Source organism: Oncorhynchus masou, chromosome 1 (genome assembly GCF_036934945.1).
Source record: "Oncorhynchus masou masou isolate Uvic2021 chromosome 1, UVic_Omas_1.1, whole genome shotgun sequence".
Taxonomy (NCBI): Eukaryota; Metazoa; Chordata; class Actinopteri; order Salmoniformes; family Salmonidae; genus Oncorhynchus; species Oncorhynchus masou.
The window spans coordinates 57,919,377-57,937,165 of record NC_088212.1 but is presented as its reverse complement, the minus strand read 5'-3'; the positions used below and the strand labels follow the sequence as shown (position 1 = coordinate 57,937,165).

General features: G+C 42.6%; 1 protein-coding gene across 10 annotated transcripts in view; it reads left to right on the top strand.

Moving 5' to 3' along the window:
• The window catches only part of LOC135546911 (diacylglycerol kinase zeta-like), a 117,954-nt gene that overhangs the window by 96,160 nt on the left and 4,005 nt on the right, over nucleotides 1–17,789 (top strand). For all 10 annotated transcript variants that reach the window (XM_064975512.1, XM_064975494.1, XM_064975500.1 and 7 more), the window contains 5 exons: nucleotides 1,870–1,910; nucleotides 2,468–2,664; nucleotides 6,981–7,094; nucleotides 8,574–8,630; nucleotides 17,466–17,500. In XM_064975512.1, coding sequence (XP_064831584.1) covers nucleotides 1,870–1,910; nucleotides 2,468–2,664; nucleotides 6,981–7,094; nucleotides 8,574–8,630; nucleotides 17,466–17,500 — 444 coding nt within the window. The remainder of the gene's footprint in view (nucleotides 1–1,869; nucleotides 1,911–2,467; nucleotides 2,665–6,980; nucleotides 7,095–8,573; nucleotides 8,631–17,465; nucleotides 17,501–17,789) is intronic.

The following is a 17,789-nucleotide window of genomic DNA, read 5'->3' as shown; positions in this document are numbered from 1 at the left end:
CATTGGATCATTCAGAGATCCTCACTGAACTTCTGGAGAGAGTTTGCTGCACTGAAAGTAAAGGGGCTGAATAATTTTGCACGCCCAATTTTTCAGTTTTTGATTTGTTAAAAAAGTTTGAAATATCCAATAAATGTCGTTCCACTTCATGATTGTGTCCCACTTGTTGTTGATTCTTCACAAAAAAATACAGTTTTATATCTTTATGTTTGAAGCCTGAAATGTGGCAAAAGGTTGCAAAGTTCAAGGGGGCCGAATACTTTCGCAAGGCACTGTATATGATGTACTCGCGCTGCTCATCAGCCACTCCACCTGCAGTGAAACTCGCAGTCTTCCATCTCGTCACGCCAGACTGACATGATAGCTGATCTCTGAAGGGTGTCATTGCTTGAATGCCAAGTTAATTCACTTACTCACAAGTGATAGTTGGTAGAGAAGGGAGGGTGTTGGAATCTGCAGCCCACATTTTCTGTCGCTTTTCGAAGCTTAATTAAATCCCATAGCTGCTCCGTTGAAATCAGCACAGATTAGCTTCTATTCACTGGTAATAAAACAGCCCAGATCTTAAAGACGCCGTCCAAAAAAGACTGTTGTAAAGGTCTCGTGTGGAAAAATGTATAATTGTTTTCTCTCTCTCATCAAAACAGCGTGGCTAATTCTTGATGAGAAGCATAGCAAGTGAATTCCAGCTGCATTCTGATTTGACTGATTATTTAATTAGAACGACGGGGGAACCACATCATACTTCTTGATACATTCTGATAAGGATTAAGAAGAAAAAACGCCTTCCCAGATATGTCGGAAAAGATGAAAAAACATGCAGTACACAGACCTGCCCTTAAAGACCATAAGAAACTCAAGGAGTCTTCTGGGCAAACGTCATGCTTTTCTGTGAGATATTCTTAAGCATACATTTTATATAAAAAGAGTTGGATTATTCTGCTCAGTGAAGCTGGCAGAAGTTCAATTTGCAGTGTCCATGGAGGACAGAGGAGTATTTTTCTTGGCATCTTAGATGTAGGGGAAGAAGCCTGGCAGATCTACTTAATTCCAGCGCACACCCCCTTTGAGTCAGCTCCCACTGGGCTAGAGAACAACTCATTTCCACTCCCTTAGACAGAATGGCAGCATGAAGCTTAATTACTGGTACAGTTCAACAGAACGAGACTGGGGGGGGGGGGGGGACGACACAGAGTTAGTTTAGTGGAATTTCTGCTGACTGGTGGGAAATGATCATCTGTAGTAAGTATTTGATCACTGGACCACAACCGTGTAAAATGTCTTTTTCCCCCACTCACTACTTCCCCTGTCTTAGTTTCTACGCTGAGATGTCGTCTTGTACATACTCACGAGTCTCACACGAGTGTGTTTGATTTTCCTTTGAGAAGCACACACAATTATATTGACATATGATCATATCCTGTCTCCTGTGAATCTGTTTGTGACTAGTTGGCAGGCAACCGTGTGAGATGTTCGGTATAGTCCCCCAACATCTAGAATTACACCCACTACCAGAACCCTTTGACTCTCCTTGTAATGTCCCCAAGTCAATGGGCCAATTATGTGGCCCTTTGCTCTTACTTGTTCTGTTTATTATACAGGTTATCCATCTTTTGCTTCATTTAACAACATGTGGCAAAGGCATGGTGCGCTTCGGAGCTGGTCTAATCAGGTCAACGCTTTGATTAAGCTCCTGCACAGTTACCAGTCCTCTCTTGCCTCGTTAGAACACTGTGTGTGTGCATGCGTGTGCGTGCATGTACGTGCATGTGTGTGTGTGGTTGTGTACACGCCTATGTTCATATTATTTACTCTCTATAAATCTCATACGATTTATAAATAGATTTTTCCTTCTTGTTTTCCTTCTAGCCACAACTGCAGATCGATTTTACAGAATTGATCGTGCTCAGGTGAGTGTGTGTCATTGTATATACTAATACATTCAGTGATGGAAAAAGTACCCAATTGTCATACTTGAGTCAAAGTAAAGATACCTTAATGGAAAATGACTCAAGTAAAAGTGAGTCACCCAGTAAAATACTACTTGAGTAAAAGTCTAAAACTATTTAGTTTTAAATATACTTAAGTATCAAAAGTAAATGTAGTTGCTGAAATATACTTAAGTATAAATCATTTGAAATTCCTTATATTAAGCAAACCAGATGGCATAATTGTATTGGTTTTTTTTTCATAGACAGGGGCACACTCCAACACACTCACACATCATTTACAAATGAAGCATTTGTGTATAGTGAGTCCTCCAGAACAGAGGCAGGATGTTCTTTTGATAAGTGCATGAATTGGACCATTTTCCTGCCCTGATAAGCATTCAAAATGTAACGAGTACTTTTGGGTGTCGGGGTAAATGTAGTGCGTAAAAAGTTCATCTTTAGGAATTTAGTGGAGTAAAAGTTGGCCATTATGATCTGTACATAAGTGGTTATGATTTCTCTCTCCATCATAACAGGAACACCTGAACTATGTGACCGAGATATCCCAAGACGAGCTCTTCATCCTGGACCCTGAGCTGGTCGTCATGGAGACGGTGAGCACCTCACCAGGGATGCCTGATCTGGTGGATTCTTCTGGTGAATTCCCGGAGGCGTCTCCCAAGTTTGGATTCCCGTCCTCCTCCTCTTCTCCTCCCCCCTCACCGGGACCCAGGTAAGAGATGCAGCTGCTGCTCACAGCTTCTAATGGGAATTTCTGTCGGAGATCATTTTTTGGAAACACTGGATAAAGGATGGGGGCAGCTCCACTGGAGCTTTCTGGGGGTTATAACAGTGAATACATATCAGGTCATTTTCTGTGAACCAGTCTGGGTTTTTAAAGTGGTTTCCAGCAGTGCTGTTTTGACAGGCTGAAATAGTGTAGTAATAATCAGACTGGAGTGCCCCAGGTCCAGGACACAAAAGTAAAGGCAGAGTAAACCGCCGGCTGAATCTGTCTGGACGAACCCCATGACACGATAAAACCGTACGCTCCTCTAGGGGGCCGTGGTGATTTTGCCCTGCTGAATTATTACTGAGGCGACAGGAAGGAATGCAGAGGCCATGCCCGCCCATTAAACCCCCCCCCCATTAAATCTATGAATCATATAAGTTCTAACCACTGATCTTCATAATCACCCTAGGAAGGAGAAGGGCCACACTCACCTGAATTCACAGAGTGACTTTAGGGGCTCTCCGCCTCACTATAGACTGTATGTTCATCTTTTCAGGAGAAAGGATGTCTTGTGTGCCAGGTGCGGATATTCCCATAATTTTCCACAAAAAAATCTCCTGCACGTGTTGTAGCCTTTTGTGAATGACGCAAGTGATGCACACAGAACGAGTCAACCAAGTTACTCGAGTAATACCTTTGAGCTCAACCTTTCCATCCTGTTAAATCGTTTTAAAGCGTTAATAAACTGCCGGGATAAGCCGTCTCTTCATATCTGCTGTGCATTCATCAATATTTCATAGAATCATTTCCGACATGCATTAGAAGCTGTCAGTCTTTTAAAACCTTTGCGTTTCTCCCTGTCATTCTAGCGTATCAACTTTTATTGCTCTTTATGTTGTACCTAATTGTACAGTAGAGGGTTTTTCTGTGGAGTTCTGTTCTACAGTTAACTTCACCTTAGTGGAAGTCTCTCTTCTCTACACTTTAGCTCGGACCCCTGTCCACCATCCATTTAGGGATTTAAGGAGAGTTTGATGAAGAGGAGGTGTGGGTTCATGGAGTTCAAACATGACAGAGGCAGATCCTCACCAGGCCCACACGTCCCCCCCCCCTCCAAACCAAACATAGTGGGACTATCTCTGAGGGCATGTGGGATTGTAGCCTCTCTCTCCCTCTCTTCTTGCCCTGTGGTCTATTGGCACGTCTTCGACAGACTGTCTTTTGATGCTTTCAAAGCAGAGGCCACGTTATTTTTGCCATGTTCTCTCATGCTGCTGGCTGGGGCTTGAAATAGAATTCCTAATAAAAGGATCCCTGTAGTCTCGAAAGACGGGCTGTGGTTGATGTGTTTAGATATGCAGTGGGGGGTGGGGGGGGGCTTGGTCCAGGGGTTTTGGGGGCTTCTTCAGGTCCTGCAGTAATAGTTACAATACTTTAAACAGGAAAACCTGGACAGTGATGTTTGGAAGTAGCACTGTGTTGAATGTAATTTGTCATAGATGAATGCCACCTTAGTCTCTTGGTTATGTATCATATCATCAAAGGAAATTTAAGACGATGCGCATCCTAACTGTTACATTATTTGCATACTAGCATAAACATCATTTTTCTCAGAACCAATTAATTTGCTGAACTGATCTTGTACCATTTTTTAACTATTCCTGCTTCTGGCTCTGAAGATCCTCGGCTTCTTTGTCCTCCTTTCCCTAATCACAGATCAGTTTAAATGTATTAAAAAAAAGTTTTTTTTGTGGGGGGGGGCATATTATTAAAGTAAAACATTCCGGAATTGTTCCTGTTCTCTCTCCATCCTCCCATCTGCCCTACTTTCCTTCATCCACTCCTCTTCCTCTCTGTACCCTTTCCTCTTACCGTCTGTCCCACCGGCCCACACTCAGGCAGCGAGGTCATGGCCGTCAGACACAAGACATCCTACTTCTTCTCCTCTCACTCCGGCTTCCCCTTTCCTGTCGGGAAGAGGTATTGATCTGTCCTTCCTTCCTGTTCACCTCTCCTTTCCTCCTCCTTCTTAACTTACCCTGTCCTCCCAAAGATTGTTTACCTGCCCATGGACGTGTCTCCCCGTATAGCCATACAAGGTTCCTTTGCATTTTACTTGGATGTAGCAGGGATTTCTGTGTTCTTGATATATGCCTCTAGACTGATCAATACACTAAGTCCAAGATCTTTTTGGGTGGAACACGTTCAAGCTCATGGAAAATTACAGTTTACACCGGCAGAACGCAGTTCAACAACAAAGTGTGTACTGTGTTGCTTTATTTTCCTCAAACATATAACACTTGGATATTTTGAAAATAGATACTTCTGCAGCCATGTGTGTGTTGTCAGGGCCCAAAAAAATTTTTTTCAAATGCAAATTTGATTGTGTGGGTTGGAATAGGTGGAGGAGGATGAATGTGGGAGGTGATGAGCAAAAAACGCAGCGTTCCATCTTAAATGGGAATGAATACAGTACCAATCTGCCTCACTGCTTATGTTTCACTCCCACCTTCCTTAGAATCAAGATTCTATTTCAAAATCACACAAACCCACAATCGAACATCACAACTGAGATTGAGGGTGGGAGTTGCTCAATCCCAATCTGATTATCCATTTTGCGTTTGACGCTCTTGTCAAAGCAGGATTTGTCTCCATAAAGATGTCTGTGGGGTTGTTGTTTTTTTGTGTCGTAGCTGTTTAACTCTTTTCAATAATGTTTTTATCTCCATGAGCAGGCAGCCAGAGAGTGGGTTGGGCTCTAAACGGGACATGGGGAAGTGGCCGGGCTGAGCATGGGGGTTAGCCTAGGTTAGGTTTAGGGTTTGGGGGATCGGTGAGGTCTATGTCAGGGTCAGATCTATAGTAAGAGCAGTTAGATCAATAAACACACATTCACGAGTCATGATGCTCTCGAATAATATCGTTGTTTCCTGTGTTCAGTGCTCTTCCTCTGTCACAGTGAATAGCTGCGGTTTTGTAAGGCTTTGTTTTGGTACTTCCGTAGTCCTGGAAATACAAAGTGGTCCTGCTGTAGATTTCTTTATTAGTTAAAGATATCAGCTTGGGATCTTTGGAAAACAGTCTTATTAATGGGATGTCAGAGGCTTTCATCATCTTTGTTTCTCATATGATCAATATTTCATAAATCACCAATCCGATTTGAACAGACAATGTGTATGCAGCTGTGCACATCTCGGTTAGGACACACGTGCAGACTGTTCACTCCTGAGAATCTCTACATTTTCTAGGCTCCGCGCTTCCCTGGTTCAAGTCCTGCCCTTCAACTTTTCCCCCTGCAAAAGCATCACTACTTTCCCTAATTGATCTAAACAACATCCCTACTCCTATATTCCAAAAGATTTTGCATGTTCTTTTAGCATTGCAGACACGTTTCCTGTATGCCGGGTGTATGCTCTTTGTTCCACTTGCCTCTGGTCCTGGTTGGAAGTCAGACATACTAATGTGACGAATGTGGGAGAGATGGAGCGGGTCGGTGGTAGACAGACAGACCCAGCACCACAGCATGATTCGGATCATTACGCTCCACAACAAGACCCCAAGCGTTTAAATAATGATCCACACAGCACTTCTGCTCTTTTGTTGCAGCTCCTCAGTTCGAATGGAATATAAAAAGACATTCAATCAAAGTAGAATGTTGTTGTTATCTATTATTGGTTGTATTAACAATTTAACACCATTTTATCATTTTTACACTCTCTTTTGCCTTTATTGGAGGAAAACAAGCTTCAAAGCGAGTACTGTAGGTGCTGGATGACAGGAACATTTATATTGAATATTAGTGTCTTTTAACTGCAACTTTTTACCATTTTAAGATTTCTCCTATCTTCCATCGCGAACCTTCTTATTTGTTCTTTAGACCCCCATCATTCTATAATTCTGTCTCATATACACAAGTTCTCTCTCTTGCTTTATGCACTCTGCTCCCAATGGTTGAAATGTTCTGGTTTCTATCTTCCAAGTGTGTGTGGCTTTTTGTACTTGCACTAGATCCCCCCCCCCCCAGCAATGTAAACACACTTTATTCTTTATATATACAGTGCCCACCTCTGATGTAAACTTGCTTTATTATAATGACAAGAAAAGGCTTAAATGTTTACCTCCATTTCAGGACCCGGCGGGAATAGATACAGTACTCACTACTTTCTTTCTGTAATGTATACAACGTGTGATACCTTCTAGGCCATCTCAAACCTCATAATTTCTAACACATACTGTGTCTCTCTCGCTCTCTCTCTCTCTATTTCTCTCTCTCTCCCCCTTCTCTCTCTCTCTCTCTCTCTCTCTCTCTCTCTCAGGATCATGGAGCTTCAGAAGACCACTCAGAGGAAGCGAATATCCAGCGACAGCTCGGTGGTGGAGGCACTGGCACATAACGACTCTCTCAGGTCCAGTAAGCCTGCCCTCACCAGGTGAGGAGAGAGGCTAAAATGCAGGGGTGGTGCCCGGACTGAGGCAACCCGCCAATCTCCCAAATCACATATTACAGCTTTGATTTTGTTGTTGTAACACACTTCGATCTTTGATGCTACTTAAACATACAATGCAGTCAGCCATACTAGCCTCACACTGTGCTATTGTAAGAGGGCTTTAAACACAGTTTTTAACTCCCACTGTGTGTAGGTCCGGCAGTGCCAGACTGTTTTAAGCCTTGGCCATATCCCTGGCAGGGTGAGATATGCTCAGGAGTAGATTGAGGCTGGGGGAGATTTAGCCAACACTTATTATCGGACAGAACCGGCTCGCCCGGACTGAGTAGGAAAGGGGTCTGACATTAGGAAAGGGTCTTGTCTGTGACACTGTTAAGAGTATGGCTCCTTGCAGGTGTACAAATCTACTTTGGCCAGGAATTGTTCCATGAAATAGTCTGCAGTGTCACTGGGTCAATAAAGCACCGTTCCATTCAAGTTTTTGCAAGGGAAATGCATTCTTCACGGTCGAGTTGTACGTATTTGTCATGGTCCGTCATTTCAGAAAAGTGTTATGGTTCACTTCCTTTTGTCTCATGAAACTGAGATGCAACTGACAAGCAGTGACAAGCAGTGAAATGCTGTTTTTTGTGTGTGTGTGTGTGTTTTCATGGGCAAATGCATCAAAACAACATATTTTTTATTTTTGCTTTCATTATTTTTGCTTTCATTCGTTCTTATTACGTGTTTGAACTGAGAATGGTTAGAATGGTTTGTAGTGCTTGTTGTTAGTGCTGATTGTGCTTTGTTTATGTTACCTCCCTATATTGGAGCCAGAGAGGAGGGGAAATGACACCGAGTATAACAGCATCCGCCACAGACTCGCCCTTCCAAATCGAATCTGCCATGAAATATAAAGACGTTAGGCTGCTCTTTGATATTGTGGCCACACCAATAACAGGGACTGTGAGGCTCCACGGCCGCTCACCACCACATACAATACAGGCACTGGAGGCCATTTTGCCATGGCACAATGAAGGTTAAATTAGAAAATAACTTAAAATAAAACAGGTTTGGCTAGCTGCGCTCCATTGCTGTACCTATAGCTCCGTCATGGTCTTTGTGCCTGCCGGGGCTGCAGTGGGCTGTGAAAATGCAATACAGTCGCAAGGGGTGAAGCACTGCTATTCCTTTGAGTGAAAGTGCACTTCACTGTAAGTTTTGCGTACTGCAAGTCGTATTTTCAACATTTAAAAAAAATATTTATTTTTTTACAGCTGATGAACTTCAAACTCAACCATACCATCTCAATGTCAATAACCCGCTCTCGGGTTATGAGGTTTTGTTTGTAGAAGCTTTCCAGTTGTTTCTGTTTCTATTGTTTATCTTGCATGTTTACACATTTATGATTTATCATAAATGTGCTCATCTGTTGTTGTTGTTTTTTTTGGGTCCGTCCATTTGTTTGCTGTTGCCGTAAAGGGCCGGATGTATCCATCGGTCTAACACTACTGCAGCTGAGATCAACCCAACATCGAGGTGAGATCAAAGCCCCCTTTCAACACATTCACTTTCTTTCTCTTCACCAAGTCACTTTCTCAATTCTGCCCTTTGCACTCTCTGTCACACAAGAATGTGTTTACCTAGCAAAGTTTCTGCTTACTAGTTCCTTGGTCTGGAGTCGACAAAGTAGCACACACCTCCACGCAATGTGCCAGACGTGGCATGTTGTCCAGTAGCATCCCAGTGAAGAGAGAGAATCAGATCTTTGAAACTGAATTTCGAAGGGATATTTTTTTTAAATGTTGTGTCATGGTAACATTGTCCTTACAATAGTATCATATTCACCTCCCAGCTTGGCAGGATGCTTATGAGAATGTGGGATGGCATTCAGCTGCTGATGGAACCATATGGCACAAACAGGCCCATGTGCTCCCGCTCGCTGTCACCGTGCCCCATCCCATCTTTTACATACAAATAGCTCCATTTGGACGGCTGAGAGAGCGTGAGAGAGACTACCTTAGAGTATTCATATTTGGCACATCCTCACATTTGATTTTACAATGAATTATGTGTCATTGTTTCTGCCACTCTTGTTTGTCAGCGACGCTAATTCACTGTTGATTGAGTCTCGTCTGGAGGCAAATTTGCATGATGGATCCTCTCCATGTCCACTGAGATGACTAATGAGAAGTTGCATCTTCTGAACGCTGTCATGTGTGCAGCACCGCAAAGCCTCTCCAAACAGGAGCCACATGAAATTACTCCGAATTTAAGTTTTGCTTGTCACTTCAGTGATCTGCCAAACAGACTGATTCATGTATTTTGTAGTTTTTTCCTTGCCAGATTTTTCCCTGTGTAATGCTTCCCTGTCGTGCAATTATAATTATTTCCAATGTCGTAATTCATTTGAGATTTGGAGCTTTTCTTTTTTCTTGATGTCCGGGTAAAATGCTTAGGATGCTAGCAAGGGATTTGTTTTTATATTGAATGGGTAATTAGACAGTAATCAGCTAGTCTTTGAAGAGAAGTTATTTGAGCCTTGATAGAAAGGAAATCACTGTCAGCTTTTCCTCTGAGGTTTGGTTCAACAAATCCGCTTAAATGAACATGTAACATCCACTAAGGTGGCGTTATAAGATGTCACATTTTATGTTCTTTATTCACTGTATTTGGTAATGATTAGCGCTCATCTGTGTGTAATGCATGTTCCTACTATAAAAGGAGGTTGTTATTTGCAGAGTGTGTTTTGACTGCATAGATAGTAGACGTTAATGACAGAAGATGTAATGTGATTTGGACAGCAGCTCCACGTAGATGGGCTCAAACTCTAAAATGTAATCATGTTGATTTGGACTGCAGCACCACGTAGATGGTCTCAAACTCTAAAATGTAATCATGATGATTTGGACAGCAGCTCCACGTAGATGGGCTCAAACTCTAAAATGTAATCATGTTGATTTGGACAGCAGCTCCACGTAGATGGGCTCAAACTCTAAAATGTAATCATGTTGATTTGGACAGCAGCTCCACGTACATGGGCTCAAACTCTTAAAATGTAAGCTTCTCAGGGCATCACAATCAATACATGTGTACAGTATGATGGAAACCTTGTATTTACCATCTCAATAAATACTGTAGGGAGCTCTGATATACCAGAGCTCACAGTCCAGCATGCATCAAACATTCTGAAACGTTGTTAAATTAACGATGGTAAGAAAAGATGGCACCCCATACCATTGTTTGTGTTTCGAAAGATCTATGTGCTGAACCGAACCACCAGGTAATTGCCTAGTTTACCTTATTCTGAGACAGACCGTCTTTTCGCACTTACACAGGAATGTACAGACTGTTTGCATTAACGATCTCCGGGATGACAAATTGTTACCAGCTTTGGCTTCTAAGCATCCAGCAGGCTTGCTTTTCACTTCCTAATAAGAAAAGATTATCCCCATTTTTAAAACCACATTCTGGAGTCTGTTTTTCTGCCGAGCTGCAGCCCTGCCACTTTGCTTGGAACAGAATATAATTCATTGAAATGACCATTCAACAGCAGTGGATCTTGCAGCTTGTGACTTTAAGGGCAATCCTGTTGCTTTAGCTCAATTGATTAACATTGTCTATAGTCATGCAGGCAACCTTGATTCTATGACGCAGATCAGTTGATATCTATCAGCTGCACGGGTCATTGTGGAGAGGTGGAGGAGGAAAGGGGGAGGGGGTGAGATCACATAATGAGTAACCTTGCCTGAGACCTGAAGACTGATGTTTATTCCCAGAGCTAATGCCTAGGCATTAGTTCTACTGTAGAAGGGCACACATAAAAGACTCTGAAGTCCTTCTCCCTGTGATTGGAGAACAACTGTCTGGTTGGTGGAGATGTGTGTGTCTGGACTGTAGAGGCTAGGCTCCTCTAATTATGAGGTGAAGCAGATATTTGCGTAAACTGTGTGTAATCTGCCCTGGATCTCCCTCACATTGACAATCCATTAGCGACAGAGGTTAGGCCAGTGGTTTGGGGCTTGATGTTGCCCAACACATCTTAGCTGCATATTTTGTTCCCACTCTCAAAGGAAATTGCTGCCAGGATCCCAGGGCTTGAACATATGCTTTGCCCGATTGTGATCACTTTTTCTTAACTTTAGTCTGCTTCTCTTGTTTCCATACCAACATATATTATTTTTTTCAACCCTGAGAGTGTTCTGTTTGTCACAGGAACTGTAAATGAACTGATAATGCAGTTTGATGTAATGTAAGACTGGAGTACTCATTACATTTTCATGAAGTGTGGGTGAAACTGAACAGCTTTAGTAAATCAAAGCACACTTTCCTCTTAAGATATATCTTACTTGCATGGTTCTTTTTCGGGAACTGTATCACACACAATACACGGCCTACATATACAGTTGAAGTCGGAAGTTTACATACACCTTAGCCAAATACATTTCAACTCAGTTTTTCATAATTCCTGACATTTAATCAGAGTAAAAATTCCCTGTCTTAGGTCAATCAGGATCACCACTTTATTTTAAGAATGTGAAATGTCAGAATAATAGTAGAGAGAATGATTTATTTCAGCTTTTATTTCTTTCATCACATTCCCAGTGGGTCAGAAGTTTACATACACTCAATTAGTATTTTGTAGCATTGCCTTTAAATTGTTTAACTTGGGTCCAATGTTTAGGGTAGCCTTCCACAAGCTTCCCACAATAAGTTGGGTGAATTGTGGCCCATTCCTCCTGACAGAGCTGGTGTAACTGAGTCAGGTTTGTAAGGCCTCCTTGCTCGCACACACTTTTTCAGTTCTGCCCACAAATGTTCTATGGGATTGAGGTCAGGGCTTTGTGATGGCCACTCCAATACCTTAACTTTGTTGTCCTTACGCCATTTTGCCACAACTTTGGAAGTATGCTTGGGGTCATTGTCCATTTGGAAGACCCATTTGTGACTAAGCTTCAACTTGTTGACTGATGTCTTGAGATGTTGCTTCAATATATCCACATAATTTTCCTCCCTCATAATGGCATCTACTTTGTGAAGTGCACCAGTCCCTCCTGCAGCAAAGCACCCCCTCAACATGTGCTGCCACCCCTGTGCTTCACGTTTGGGATGGCGTTCTTCAGCTTGCAAGCCTCCCCCTTTTTCCTCCAAACATAACGATAGTCATTATGTCTAAACAGTTCTATTTTTGTTTCATCAGACCGGAGGACATTTCTCCAAAAAGTATGATCTTTGTCCCCTTGCAAACCGTAGTCTGGCTTTTTTATGGCGGTTTTGGAGCAGTGGCTTCTCCCTTGCTGAGCAGCCTTTCAGGTTATGTCGATATAGGACTTGTTTTACTGTGGATACAGATACTTTAGTACCTGTTTCCTCCAGCATCTTCACAAGGTCCGTTGCTGTTCTGGGATTGATTTGCACTTTTCACACCAAAGTACGTTCATCTCTAGGAGACAGAACTTCCTGAGCGGTATGACGGCTGCGTGGTCCCATGGTGTTAATACTTGTGCACTATTGTTTGTATGGATGAACGTAGTACCTTCAGGCGTTTGGAAATTGCTCCCAAAGATGAACCAGACTTGTGGAGGTCTACAATTTTTTTTCTGGGGTCTTGGCTGATTTTGTTTGATTTTCCCATGATGTCAAGCAAAGAGGCAATGAGTTTGAAGGTAGGCCTTGAAATACATCCACAGTTACACCTCTAATTGACTCAAATTATGTCAATTAGCCCATCAGAAGCTTCTAAAGCCATGACATAATTTTCTGGAATTTTACAAGCTGTTTAAAGGCACAGTCAACTTAGTGTTTGTAAACTTCTGACCCACTAGAATTGTGATACAGTGAATTATAAGTGAAATAATCTGTCTGTAAACAATTGTTGGAAAAATTACTTGTGTAATGCACAAAGTAGATGTCCTAAACGACTTCCCAAAACCATAGTTTGTTAACAGGAAATTTGTGGAGTGTTTGAAAAATGAGTTTTAATGACCCCAACCTAAGTGTATGTAACCTTCCAACTTCAACTATAAATACCACATGGCTGGCGCTCTCTCTTTCATCGAATGTGGCCCAGTAGCTGTTGTCTTCATGAGGAGCTTACTCTATGATCCCCTCAGTTTATGAAAACTGGACCCATAGCTACCACTTTTTCTTGCTAGCGTCTGCCTCCTCCACAGTCAACCACCAGCCTAAAGACTAGTGATGGGGGAAAATTCCCAGCCCTACCAATGTCTTGTGCTAGAAAACAGCTGACACGAAGCCAGCCGCCTTTTGTCAAGAATTTTAAATATGGAACTTTGACAAGACACTCAACGTCTTTGATCAAAGTTTTATCTCGGGAGTGAGACTGTAGTGAGGGGTGGCTGGAGACAGACTGGGTAGTTGTGAGAGACTCCTGGGCTGATGAGAGAGACTGTGGGCTCTGTGTGGTTTAATTACCTCTAACAGGGGAAAGCAGGCCCATTAGTGACCCACAGACAATATAGGACTCCCAGACCTCGGGGAAAGACTTGTTACAGGGTTTATTTTCTACTAAGATTTACCATGATCAGAATGTGTTGCTTTGCACAGCACGCATCTGCTCTGTTGCGTCTAATTGTATTGTTTTCAAAGTCCAGGCGATTGTGCTGATCAAGGTTTCCAACAGATTAGACCAGGTCTCTCCAACTCTGTTCCTGGTGAGCTACTGTCCTGTAGGTTTTCACTCCAACCCTAATCTAACGCACCTGATTCTAATAATTAGCTGGTTGGTCACCTGAATCAGGTTAGTTACAACTGGGTTTGGGATGAAAACCTACACGAGGGCAGCTTTCCTGGAACAGGAGGTTTCAGATGGTTCAGGCGGAGTATCTGTCTGATGAAGATTTTCCTTCTAATTCACTACCATTTTCCCAAATCAAACTAGTACCAATACAGCAGTATTCCACCTGAAAATCAAGATGGGGTTTGTTTTGTAAGATTGTAATAATGCGTTATTTATTCACCAAAATCTCTTAATCTTTTAATATCGATATGGTTTTACTAAATGCTTGTTTAGCCATTAATCCTGGTAGATGGCCACTCAGAGCAAGTGGTACAACATCTTCATGACCATTATAGTATCTATTTAGGCAGGGCTTTTTATTCTCAATGAATACAATTTATTTTATTTATTTTATCTTTATTTAACTAGGCAAGTCAGTTAAGAACAAATTATTATTTACAATGACAGCCTACCAAAAGGCAAAAGGCCTCCTGCAGGAATGGGGATGGGATTAAAAATAAAGTAAATACAAATATAGAACAAAACACATCACAACAAGGGAGACAACACTACACAAGGAGAGACCTAAGACAACAACATAGCATAGTAGCAACACATGACGACAACATGGTAGCAACACAACATGGCAGCTACACAACATGGTAGCAGCGCAAAATATGGTACAAACATTATTGGGCACAGACAACAGCACAAAGGGAAAGAAGGTAGAGACAACAAGCAAAGCAGCCACAACTGTCAGGAAGAGTGTCCATGATGGAGTCTTTGAATGAAGAAATTGAGATAAAACTGTCAAGTTTGAGTGTTTGTTGCAGCTTGTTCCAGTCGCTAAGCGGCAGCGCACTGAAAAGACGAGTGAACAAGGTAGGTGTGTGCTTTGGGGACCTTTACCGGAATGTGACTGGCAGAACGGGTGGTGTATGTGGAGGATGAGAGCCGCAATAGATATCTCAGATAGGAGGGAGTGAGGCCTAAGAGGGTTGTATAAAGAAGCATCAACCAGTGGGTCTTGTGACGGGTATACAAAGATTACCAGTTTACAGAGGAGTGTAGAGTGCAGTGATGTTTCCTATAAGGAGCATTGTTGGCAAATCTGATGGTCGAATGGTAAAGAACATCTAGCTGCGTGAGATCACCCTTACCTGTCGATCTATAAATTACGTCTCCATAATCTAGCATGGGTAGGGTGGTCATAGGAATCAGGGTTTGTTTGGCAGCTGGGGTGAAAGAGGAGTGATTACAATAAAGGAAACCAAGTCTAGATGTAACCTTCGCCAGCAGCTTTGATATGTGCTGAGAGAAGGACAGTGTACTGTCTAGCCATACTCCAAAGTACTTGTATAAGGTGACTACCTCAAGCTCTAAACCCTCAGAGGTAGTAATCACACCTGTGGGGAGAGGAGCATTCTTCTTACCAAACCACATGACCTTTGTTTTGGAGGTGTTCAGAACAAGGCAGAGAAAGCTTGTTGGACACTAAGAAAGCTTTGTTGTAGAGCGTTTAACACAAAATCCGGGGAGGGGCCAGCTGAGTATAAGACTGTATAATCTGCATATAAATGGATGAGAGAGCTTCCTACTGCCTAAGCTATGTTGTTGATGTAAATTGAGAAGAGCGTGGGGCCTAGGTTCGAACCTCGGGGTACACCCTTGGTGACAGACAGTGGCGGAGACAGCAGATGTTCTGACATTATACACTGCACTCTTTGAGAGAGGTAGTTAGCAAACTAGACCAAAGACCCCTCATAGATACCAATACTCCTTAGCCGGCCCACAATAATGGAATGATCAAAAGCTTTGGCCAAGTAAATAAAAATAGCAGCACAACCTTGCTTAAAATCAAGGGCAATGATGACATCATTGAGGACCTTTTAAGGTTGCAATGACACATCCATAACCTGAGCGGAGACCAGATTGCATACCAGAGAGAATACTATAGATATCAAGAAAGCCAGTCAGTTGATTATTGACATGTTTTTCCAACACTTTTGATAAACAGGGCAAACTAGAAATAGGCCTGTAACAGTTAGGATCAGCTTGATCTCCCCCTTTAAATAAAGGACAAACCGTGGCTGCCTTCTAAGCAATGGGAACCACCCCAGAGAGGAGAGACAGGTTAAAAAGGTCAGAGATAGGCTTGGCGATTATAGGGGCAGCAACCTTAAAGAAGAAAGGGTCTAAACCATCTGACCCAGATGTTTTTTTTGGGGTCAACTTTAAGGAGCTCCTTTAGCACCTCAGACTCAGTGACCGCCTGTAGGGAGAAACTTTGTAGCGGGACAGGGGAAAAAGAGGGAATTGCATTTTGGCTTGTTGCTTAAAAGCGGTGGGAGATGAGTAAATGTTGGACGGGCAAGGAGGCATGGCTGAGTCAAATAGGAATCCTGACTTAATGAAGTGGTGATTAAAAAGCTCAGCCATGTGTTTCTTGTCAGTAACAACCACTTCAACTTTAAGGGGCATGGGCAGCTTTGAGAAGGAGAAGGTTTATTCTCCAGGTCTTTAACTGTTTTCAAGAACATCTTGGAGTTAGACCCACTGAGAGAGAAAACTGCTCTTTAAAGTAACTAACTTTGGCCTTCCGGATAGCCTAAGTGCACTTTTTTCTCATTTGCCTGAATGAGAGCCAGTCAGCGTGAGTATGCATGTGCATGTAACTCTGTAAGATCACTGTCGAACCAGGGGCTGAACCTGTTTTTCATTCTCATTTTCTTTATGGGGGCATGTTTGTTAACATTATCACTGACAATATCAATGGTCTCTGACCCTCTAATGTTCTTTATATATTCACACCTTTCATACCAATTATTGTTTTCCGCTTCTGCTCTGTGCTAATAACAAAGATGAAGAACCAATCTTTAGGCCAGCCTGAGAGAGGTGGGGTTGACCAGGAAGTCAGTAGAATAATCTGTCTGGTCAGTACAGGGCCTGCTCCTCAGACAGTCAGTCTCGGCTTCACTGTTCCTGCTTGTGTGCGTTTGATGTTACAGTCTTGTGTCAGTTCTCAGTGGATTAGTGTGTGGGGGATTTGGCTTCCGGCAAACAGACAGCCCAGCCAGGATCAGACAGTAACATAACCCGGAGTGACAGCAGGGAGGCCTAAGAGCTGCCTCTCCGTCCACTCACACTGCCTTACTGACACAGCTCTGTGTGTGTGTGTGTGTGTGTGTGTGTGTGTGTGTGTGTGTGTGTGTGTGTGTGTGTGTGTGTGTGTGTGTGTGTGTGTGTGAGTTTGGCTGAAACAGAATGGAGGAGAGGGAGGGAGGGGGAGCTCTTTTGGCTGCAAACACACGTGTTAGAGTCTTTTACCTTGGGCTAGTTGGCAGGCAAGGGACGCCTGGAAAAACAGAGCACATCAAGGGACTGTATAATTAACCCCACCAACTCTCCTCTGAACCAACACCAAATCCATGCAACCGAAGTAAGTCTTTTTTTGGGACATTTCATTTTGTTTTGTGGATTTGGTTTGTTTTAGTTTTTTTCCTATCATGGATGTTTGCTATGAAAACCCAAGGGGTGCAGAGAGATGGGCTTTACATGCATTTGTTTTGTAGACTGAGAAGTTAACTGTTTGTTTTATATCCCTTTAATTGTGTCCTGTTCTCGATCTCCCCCAGGTCGGAGAAGAATTCACTGTGCAATACAGACAAAGGTAAAACAAACACACTTTGAATTGTTAACACTAGGTGATTATAAATTGACGCAGTTAACTTGGCAGCAAGTGGATGTGGGCCAATCGGTGCCCACAACTGTTTTGCTCTCGTGCTTGATGTTTTGAAAAATCAAGGTTTAAGAAACTGATATCCACCGCCAGCTAATTCCTGTCAGAATTAAGTTTCACTATGAATAATGCCAATGTCGAACGATTAGAGCCTGGTGGTTTTTTGAGCTGGATTCAAGAGGTGGCTAAAAACTTCTTAGCCTTTGTGGCCCTGCTTGAA